The 10,667-nt window shown below is 37.7% G+C and overlaps 1 protein-coding gene across 4 annotated transcripts; it reads right to left on the minus strand.

Moving 5' to 3' along the window:
• Window positions 1–995: 995 nt before the first annotated feature.
• Window positions 996–10,465, minus strand: lims1 (LIM and senescent cell antigen-like domains 1). Of its 4 annotated transcripts, none has more exons than XM_057362330.1 (11): window positions 10,287–10,465; window positions 8,641–8,800; window positions 8,396–8,462; window positions 8,180–8,300; window positions 7,887–8,036; window positions 7,651–7,801; window positions 6,448–6,540; window positions 5,856–5,904; window positions 5,670–5,745; window positions 3,175–3,302; window positions 2,192–2,307 (listed from the first exon to the last, which is right to left on the minus strand). In XM_057362330.1, coding segments are annotated over exons 1-11 (1,026 nt in total). In that variant the 5' UTR covers window positions 10,316–10,465; the 3' UTR covers window positions 2,192–2,305. The 4 variants fall into 4 exon arrangements, with proteins under 4 accessions (XP_057218314.1, XP_057218313.1, XP_057218312.1 ...); XM_057362329.1 differs by having other exon boundaries at window positions 3,175–3,308; XM_057362331.1 differs by lacking the exon at window positions 3,175–3,302 and having other exon boundaries at window positions 996–2,307.
• Between the last annotated feature and the right edge of the window lie 202 nt (window positions 10,466–10,667).

Raw genomic sequence — 10,667 nt, forward strand, 5'->3', positions numbered from 1 at the left:
AGGCTCCAAATGAACATCTAGTTTGATCCGTAATTAGCAGGCGGGACTCACTTTTAGCTTCCCGCCACCCATATCACCATTTTCAAAAGTGTACTTAAGATGTTTTATGGGGTTGTTATAAAGGGACTACATCATAATCGATGAACAAGGAGAGCGAAATCTATTTGGTCCGGTGCGTGTAGATAAAGATGAACGAGGTTTATTAAAAGGCCTCTTGGTGAAGAGAAGCGCTTTGAAACGCAAGCGCGAGATTATCTCCAAGGAAACGAAGCACACGCATCCACCCTCTTCAATTGTCCTCTTTCACAACTTTCTGAATGTCTCATTGTTCTTTGTCATTTCCTTCTCTCGTTTGATTTGAAAAGACTCGGTAAAGGAAGATACTCTCGCAAGGGGAATGACGAATTGCTGGAGCCGTCGGGAGCACAGAAATTAGTGCCACTGAATGTAAATTACCCCCATTGTAAAGGATGACAGTCAGGAGACGACAGCCAGATAATATTTTTCCACAGTTCTCAGTTGTGCCAGTGAGTCGCAATAATGGAATCGGAGGTATTGTTTAAACTTTTGCTTGGCATTCTTCGGTTCCTTCAGGTTAATCCACCTGCGAGTAGCCTACTTGATTTGTTACGTCTCTTTTCTATTCTTCATTCTTTAGACTGAAACAATTCATTAATGTTGTAAAGAGAAAAATAAGCAAATCAGAGAGGAGTTATGACACTTCAGCATAGCGATCTGCAACTTTGAAGACTTTTACCAACAAGATGTTTTTTGTGTGTGCAGAGCGCCACCTGGTGACACAATTAACCACACATCACATAAAACCTAAAAGCAGAAGGTCAAACACTAATCTTAATTCATAAACCTCAATAGACTTATATTCGTGAACAGCAAATGTAAAACGATTAAATTCATTTGATATCAAGGGATAAGATGTTCATATTCCTGAGCGACATTTAGATGCACAACAACATGAAGACATCTGAAATTACCATGATGAAATAGTGCATACTTTATTCATATATTTTGACATACAGAACAGTTATTATTTCAAAGCTGTCAGCAAGCATCACAACTCTGTATTTTCTGCTCAAATGCATCCGCTAATCCAGATATAGATAAATGCATAAAAGTATATTTGCTAATGCTCCATATATTTCTGTCATTTAAAATGAAATGTTTGCAATGTTTTTCAAAGCAAGCTCTTTAAAACGAGTGAACAAACCATACCATCTGAAATGTAGTGAGGTTAAAACTTAAAATACACAAATTATAAAAACGTTTCGTAAATTTCGTTTTAAGACTTCACGCTAGAATTAAGAATCAGAATTAAATTCAGTCATTTGTTACATAAATCATACATAATCTGCCATTTATTTAGATTACAAAACACAAGGCACGAGTTCATCTGTGGATTTTAAAAGGCCTGTAATAAAATAAGGCAGATGGGTCCTAAATCTAAAGTCTTAGAAGTAAATAGTTAAAACATTGAGACACTTAACACTATGTAGAAATGAAAGTGATTTAAATGATTGCATATTTCTAATAGACAGGAAAAGCTTTTAATAAAGCGCAATAAAAGCAAAGGGGGAGATCACAGCACTTAAGTTGTTGGTCGAGTGAAGAGTTCGAAGGTCGAGTTTAAAGGTTGTTGCATTCTTCTAAGCTCATTACATCATGCGCTAACTTTTTAATCCCTCTCAGACAGAAAATGTAAGGCTTGGGCATACATTAAATATCAAATAGCACTTTTAGATCAACAGATCAAAGCTGAGGCCCAGGGCCAGACACAGGAACGGTTTTAGCTTTGAGGAAGGAAAAACAAGCTCAAATACGTGCTGGATGATCACAAGCCCCATGTACAGTGTGCCCACATCTAGAATCAACTTTATAAACATGCAAGTACACATATATATCATAAGACAATATAAACGCATTTGTTTGGTTTTAGTTTCAGTGATTATACAAGCTTGTTAACACACAACAACAACTTTTGGTGTGAGACCAATGAAAATCTGTGGGCTACTTATAGCAATGCCAAAAAGACAGATATCAGAAATACATCATTTAAGTAAGACTAGACATATAAGACGCAAGTTACCAATAAGTGGTCCAGATTTTCTTTGGTCTCTTTGAAGCACCATTGTTGGAATACTTGTTCAGCCTTTGGCTCCTCCTGTAGGTGAAGAGGTCTACTTGCGGCCCACAGTTTCCGCTAGCTTCTTGAGTCTCTTCTTCAGCTCCAGAGGAAACTTCTCGTAACATTTCTTACACACTGGCTTCATGTCGAACTCCACAAACTTGTTCCTGCAAACAGCATCACACACCTTTAAATAACTAATTTAATAATACTTTTTGTCTGTGCATTTGCATCACATTATATATATTTTTTATAGTAGAGGTGGAAGTATTTTACTCTACTCACGGACATCTTTCAAGTCTGTACTTTATCAGTGTTTTTACTTTCTTTTTTTATTAATTACATTATAAAGCATATATCATGCTTTTTACTCCAATACATTTAATTAATTCATACATGTCCTAAATAAAATATTTTGACTTTTTTATCTTTAATACATAAGTATAATAAAAACCTAGTACTTTTCTTACTCAACAATAATGTTTCAGTAAAAATAAGAAAGTACTAGATTTTTGATGGAATTAAGTATTAAAGGTAAAATGTATTTATAAAATCGAGTGGCGTAAAAAGTATGATATATGCCTTATAATGTAGCGTAGTAAAAAAAATCCACAGAAAAAAACACATTTGATGATGTACAGATACTTGAAAATGTACTTGAGAGTAGTACTGTCCACCTCTGTTCCAGAAAACAATAACACATTCTTAAATATGATTAAAGTGTTAATATTTCAACAAAACACATGTATGTAGCATGTCGTTTTTTTTACTTTTAAAGGTCTTGTACAGTAATATAGGTCTATGAGTAATGGAGAATGAATAAAAACGAAAAAATACCATGTCATTCAGAATATGACAAACAGGTCCACCATATCTAACCAATGACCAATTTTCAAAAATGGAAACCTAACACTACGAAACATCAATGAAGCAAACAAAAATGAAATGAGACACAAATGAAGACACTAACCAATGCCAACGAGTGAAACAGATGAAGATGGAGAGATAAAAAGAGATAGAAAAGGGTTACAGACAGACAGCGAAGGCTTTCTTTCGGCGTTCACGAGAGTCGCGTTCACGCTTCGCCAAACGACGTTTTAGTTCTTCCGGCAGCCGCTCGTAACAGTGTTTACACACCGGCTTTAGGTCCACCTCCACAAATCTGTCCCTCCAGGGCCACCGAGAGGCAGGACAGAAGAAACTAGCAACAAGAGGGAAAGCGAATGGAAAATGGGAAGAGGAAACAGATTTTAAGTGGGAGAGAGAAAGGGAAATAGGATTTGGTGCCATTTTAAGAGCAGTGGAGAGGATTGAGGGAGACAGAAATAAAAAATACAAGCATTAGGAGTACAGAAAAGTTAGTAATGACCTAAAGAAAAACATCAGAAGGACACACAGCAGCCGAGAGACCCAATTTAAAGACACTTTACTGCACTGTAAAAACGCCAATTAATTAAATGTTGGAAGGGCAAAAATATTGAACCCATGTTGAACCATTATTCTTGTTCGGGCTTAGTTAGGAAGACATATTATTTTAAGTCAGCATAAATATATTTTAAAAACATTAAATTAAGGGTTATTTTCAAATCCAGTCAACTTTCAGAATGGCGAATGTTGGCTGAACTAATGAAGACAAATCTAGTCCATATATGTACTTAAGACAGCTACACTGTATATGTCATGCGTTGCGCATGCAGTAAAATGCCCATCATACTGTTATTCGGTCATGAAATGTAGTTTTAAGAGTTGTTCGGGCGAGAATGTATGTGTTTTAAGTTCAAATATGCGGTCGGTTAATAAAGATAGCGTCTATTTGAACATTTGCTCGGACGCTTTCGGAGAGTGAGCTCCAGGCGATCACCGGGCGTTCCGTGCTCATGGACCCCGCCTAACGCAGCCTCACCTCGGACAAGCGCTTCTGAAATTTATCGCTGGCTCTGATGTCTCTGTGGCGTTTAAACATGGGATTTAATTCATTTTGGCTAGATCTTAAGGGCAATCTTTGGTCTTGTATATCTATCATTTGCCCCTGGGGAAATCGTTTTGATTGAGAGCAAAGTTAAGTTTCATAACTTTTATCTTTTCTTTAACTTTAGTCTGAAGGAGCGGATGGAGAAATAGTCCCCAATATACCACAATTGAAATAAACCTTCTTCTGAATATATATATTTAGATGAATATTTAGGAGAACATATATGTGTGTGTAGTTTGTGAGAGTGTATATGCTATTGAATTTAAGATGTCTAGTCGGACTCGGAAGGATCACTGCTCATTCGGGATCAATCCGCACATTACTGCCGGAGTCACTTTCCACCGGTTTCACACAAGTCGGGCAGCCGTATTCTCAAGTTCACGTCAGGTAAGTGGCAGTAAATAAATGTTAATTTTAAACTAAATTAATTGACAAAGACGCAAATATTCAATGTTTTTGTGAAGATATAAATATAAGTGTGTGTTATATGGTAAGTGTCCGAGGGAAAAGTAAAGCTTTTAGTTAAGACATAGGCCTAAGTGTTTACGTTGCATGTCTGACGGAAATTCAATTTTAGTCAAGGGAAAAAAGTCTTTCACCCTGATAATTAATAACACGCAATGTTTAAATCTGTATAATGAAGGTTTTAAATGTAATTTTGGCGTGTTGTAAGTTTTTTTTGTAAAGTTAAGATATGGCATGTGCTTTTGCTCTCATAAGCCAATATGTTATGTTGCTGTATGGTGCTCCATTTCGATGCGACTGACTGAAATCTATTAAACTTATTGTTAAAAATAGTAATAAGTTATATACGGGTAATGTGGGCTTGTTTTGTGTGTTTTTGCCTGCACAGTTTATTCAACTAAGATTGCATGAGGTTGAGTAATTTATTTGAGAACTTATTCATTCATGAAATTATTCTTTCATGTTTTCCTCTGTTATCCAATGTTATTTCCAGGTCTATGCAGAATTTAAAAGAATCACTGGAGGAATCTGCACTCATGTGCAATTATTTATAAGTTCCACATGTTTTTCTAGTTAAAATTCCCAAAATAATAAAAATTAATTGAAGTAACAGATAAAACGTGGGGTAAATACTTACATTTTAATTGACTTAATCTTTGCTGTATGTTTTCAAATATTAAACTAATTAAAAATCTTTAGTTGAATGAACTATAAAACTAGTTGAGCAAGCATACTTTTTAATATTTGAGTCAAGTTTGGGTCAACTAAAAAATAATTCAAGTAACACTTTGGGGACAGAAATTGAGTGAACATAAAATTTCTGTGGAACTAGTTACTAAATAATAATACGTTGAAACAACTTGAATTTTTTTGCAGTGTGACCAGAACCAGACAAATGTACACACGGATACAGAAGAGTCAATAACAAAGAAGAGGAAAGGACAGCACACAGGTACTCAATCTTTTTGCATTTTAGGTTTACATCCTCACATACTGTATGTTTAACCTGAAAAACATTTCCGCTTAAAGAAACCTCTCACAAGCCACTCTGCATCTCTGGTGACTTCCTTTAGGGTGTGTGAGATCACTTACTTGAGGGTGAGCTTGGTGTTACATGTTGCGCAGGAGAAACAATTCACACACCAAGCCTTATTCAGAGCCGAGACCACTGAGAGAAAAACCAACAAACAACATCTTAATATTCAAACCTATAGCACCTTTAGCCAAAACAACTGCACATCGGAGCATAGTTGTGTTGTGGAAGTAAACAGTATTTACCGTCTCCCTCGATCACGCGGTTGCAATGGTAACAAACGTCACCGAAGAGCTAGAGACAGACATAACAGATGGTTTAGTCTCATGTCAAAATCAAAGCATTCACAACCCACAAAGTTTATAAATAACAGCATTTCTAAGAAAAACTCTTGGAGAACAACAAGTGAGGCCAGGAACATATTTTACGCAAATATGAAAATGTAGTTGTGAGGTTCTCAGTCGATGCACTGTGTGCGGATGGGCCTGTTGAACATTTCGTCAAATGTCTGTGCCATTAAACCAATTGTTTTTGTATAGTTTAAGTTGCAATCCATGACCTTTGCCTCTATATCGCCATCTCTCTTTGAAACATAAAATTGCAGGTTACTTTGCATGGGTTGAAGCCAAATGACATCAAACTGACATTTCCTGCGAAATAGAACCTGATGTCTCAACTTTTCTCAAACTATTAATAGAATATCTAATCATTGTGAATCCAGGTAAGATAAGGAGACAGTTTTGAACACGTTTCATACGTTTGACCAATGAAGAAACAGACTGTGGCCTTTGTGTCCATGTACTTGCGTAGAGCATGTCTCAGTTTTACTTGTGTTACCTGGTTGTAATGGGTCTCGCAGTAAGCCAGACCTTTCCTCTCATAATGACGGTGTCCCAGGAAGGGTTTCTCGCACTTGGCACAGACAAAATGCTGCAAACATACACACACATGCAGCATTTAGTTACAAGGATCAAATATATACAAGAGTGCAGAAAGAGGTGAGATTTGATAAATGATCTTCACCTTGTGCTCACACAAACATACAGAAAGAGAAATTCGCCAATTCATGTTTTACTTTCAACTCAATAATGTCGACAGAATTGTGTGATGGTTAGAAGATAGAACATTATCACTAGCCTGGTATAAAAACAGTTTAAGCCTCAGTAGCCATAGTGAAACCTGTGTGCGTGCGGCGTGTGTGCACACACACATGTTAAAGTACATCTCCATGGGAACATCTGCCACATTCATCACACTACACTCAAAGTGTCAATCCACACAAACACACAAAGTAAATGGATGAGCCACTCAAGAGAAAAATACAGAATAGAGGCTGAGTACAAGGACAAGCAGACAAAGAAATACAGATTGATGTAATGAGTGCAACTGACTACAGAGATAAAGAAAAAGATATACTTTAAACAAAGGACAAACAAAAGAAAGTCAAAATGAAAGTGGAGAACAAATCACAGAAATTATTATTCAAGACAGCCCATTTTTCCAGCAATAATCAACATCAAAGTTTTATCATACTGCTTTTATCTTCAATAATATAAGTGAAACAAAAATCTGAAGACAAGAGGAAAGATTTTGTGTGCTGTCTAATAACTAGAACACACATCAGAGATGCTTCTCAACAGCATTGCACATTTCGTGACCAGTTCAGTTCATGAATCACTTTTTCGTTTTGAATCAGATGTGTTAAATAAGAGAGAGACGTCTGAAATGTGCAGGATTGGCATTGAGAGCCACTGGATTAAACTAGACGTCAACCCTCATTCCCAAATGAGCATGTTTAACGGTATCGGTACAGACACCTACATTTGCTCCGAGGTAAATTAAAATGTTAATAACTTTACGTTAATTCATTTAGGTATTGATTTAGGTCACAGCAGAGGCAACGGTAACTAAAGAGATCACAGTAACATAATGAGTGTGCTGTAGAAATGCTTCCAACAATTTCCTTCACTTACACTAATGCAATCAAACCAAATTAGCAAAAAAAACTTTTATCACCATCTGCAAAGCAGACACACACACCTCAACATGCCACTGCTTGCCCATGGCATTCACCACACGGCCCTCGATCGGACGCCTGCAGGCGCCGCAGATCGGCACGCCCATTTTATCATGACAGGGGAGGCAGTAGAGTTCACCCTTCAGTTCACGAGCGTCAGCCGTCAGCTCCTTACTGTAAACCACACACAACACCTCAGATTCACATCGCTTTGAGCAGATGGACGCAGCAGTTGAAAATTGCTCGGCGCTGCACTGACCTGCAGTTGCTGCAGTTGAAGTGGTCGGGATGGTAGGGGTCGTTTTTGAAAATGAGAGGCTGCTCCTCGATGATGGCGTGACACTTCTGACAGATGTACTTTCCGAGACCGCGAGCCTTCTCTCGGTTATGACACGGACGGCACAGGTGGCTAGAAAACACACGTGTGAACATCAACCAATCAGAACCCACTTCATGTTGATTCAAAAAAATGATAGGTTTCCGTCTCATTCATTACACTTGTACTTTGCTTATCACACACACATGGTAACTCCTAATTGGCTACAAACTCACCGGCCAGCGTTTTTGACGAATCCAACATCAGCGAGTACGGCTTGGCAGATATTACAGCAGAAGCAGTCGGGATGCCAGCTGTTATTCATGGCCTTAATCACACGCCCAATTATAAACTCTCCTGCGGGAACACGAGGGACACAATTCACAATTAGCACAGCCAGTCAATGACATCACCTGTTTGTGTGTGTGTTTGTCTGCGTGTCTGTGTCTTACCACACTGATGACAGCACGGAGCGAACAACATCTGGAAATCACGCTCACAGTATTTTCTTCCCTCGAACTACGAAGACATTAAATAATCATTCAAACAGTAAAAAGCATATTAGCTACGAAGTGAATACACATTGGAGCATATTTGTAGTCAACCTTGAAAACGTATAAAACAGATTCGTATTAAAAAATGCTCTATATCACGTACTTTTCAATATAGTTAATTCAACCTTTACGCTACGTCATACCTCATAAAAGAGTCCTTCTGGAAACTGCTGGAAACACTGGGCACAGACGAAGCACTGCTCGTGATACAGCTCACCGTTACTGTTGACGATTTTCTCCGTGGGGGCGAAGCCACTTCTGCACCGTTCGCACGAGGCGTTTGCCAGGGCATTAGCCATGTTGCTGTTAGAAACAGATCGATTACAGGATAAATGGAACGTCAGTGCCTGCGAGCTTATGATGTTAGACATTCACATCCAAATAGATCAATGTTGTTCTCATTATTTACAAACAAAGCAAGCATATCAACTCTATTTAAGTCCGTTCAGGACTTTTTGCAAATGACACTGTTGATGCATTTAAGAGAAGACTGTCTGACTGCAAATAATGTTTACATCACACCAACAGCCTGTTTACTGTTCTTTTTAACCAGACATGACCATTCAGAATGAATCACAAGTGCTTCTCCTCTATGACATCACAGGTGATGTGGCTTTTAAAGGGCCAGGTCGTCTTTGGAGCTTCCCTTCAACTCTCTTCACCGCTGCCCGGGTGTCAAAACAGACCGTTGATTCTAAGGCCGTGTTTCCTAATATGGTGAACTGGCGCTGATCTGATTGTGTACTAGTGTAGTAACACAGAGCTGATCTAAGAATAGATATGTGCGTTCAGAGGGTATTAAAGGGTTAAAAACGTATATTGGCTTATGTTAATGTATAAACTTGGCATAAGATAGAAAATCATGAATAAAGGAGAACAGAATTTATAGGACAACGCTGGAGATCTGACACTACATCTGTTTAACATCTGTGTGTCTGTGGACAAAGCTTGTTTATGTCTGTGACTCAAAATGTGCATTTGTGAGGAGAACAAACTCCCGACTCTTTTTTTCAAATTTCTTTTCTCATACTTTACATGTCACACTATCTGAGAAACGAAAATTGGTATCTGGTGCTAGAGAGTTAAAGTAAAAATCATGGAGTATCGTTGATAATTGCCAGTTTACAGTAGATCTCGGTAAAGGAAGCATATTGTATCTGTCTCCTTAGGGAGATCTGTCAATCCAAACAACAAGCTTAGGAATGTTTGGTTATCTGAGTACATAAGAGTTTCTCCCAACAAGCAGAACAAACAAACAGCTCACAATAACACTAATATGTAATGAATTTGACATTGTAAGGAGATGCGTTCATGAAAATTTTCCAGACAACATTAGCTTTAACTTATATGTTTACTGTGCAGTCTACAGAGAACCTCAGATTTCACTGATAGTTGTGTATATTTACAGAACTTCGTGTGTGACATACATACATTTATTTATTTGATATTTTTGGGTACTAACGTTACCTTAACATTGACATTAGGTTTTATTAAGCCTCGTTATGTAGCCGGTTTATTGTAATTTTCAGGGCGTATCTAAGAAAACTCCATTAGGGAGGCTAATTAGCTTAGCATCCACCCATAACCAGCAGTCCTTTAGCTTTTATAATAACGCTTTCCGTTGCATACACATATTTAACAAAAACGGTCCAATGTTACAACAGTAAAAAGACAGACTGGGGTGAGTCTATGAGAAAATATACAGATGAATAAAACTGGCGACATCTGATAGATGCATCTCTGGGAAAGAAAATAATATAAGAGCAGCATGTTAACATAACGTATTTACCTGCCCGTCATTTCTGAGACACCCAGCATCCCCTTCAACACGGCTTATCCTCAGAGACTATTCAGATTTGAATCGGACATATATAACGCCCCTCGGATCTGTTGCTTTTCCACTTTTTTCCTTTTCTATCAAAGATAAAGATGCTGTCCTGAAAGACGGGGCGCCACTCTGTTCACACTTCCGGGTTGGGTCACGTGCAAATTATAATACAACAAATAAAGTGAATACTTCGTCACTACACTAAATGTAAAGCAAACTTATCTAGAAACGACAAGAACATTACATTTACGCGTTAATACAAACTTATATGTATTTGTGAAATATGTCTTGTTTTAATTTTGTGCATTTGTCTCCAAGCGACTTGCAGTGCGTTGACTTTAT

This window comes from Triplophysa rosa, linkage group LG20 (genome assembly GCF_024868665.1).
Source record: "Triplophysa rosa linkage group LG20, Trosa_1v2, whole genome shotgun sequence".
Lineage (NCBI taxonomy): Eukaryota > Metazoa > Chordata > Actinopteri > Cypriniformes > Nemacheilidae > Triplophysa > Triplophysa rosa.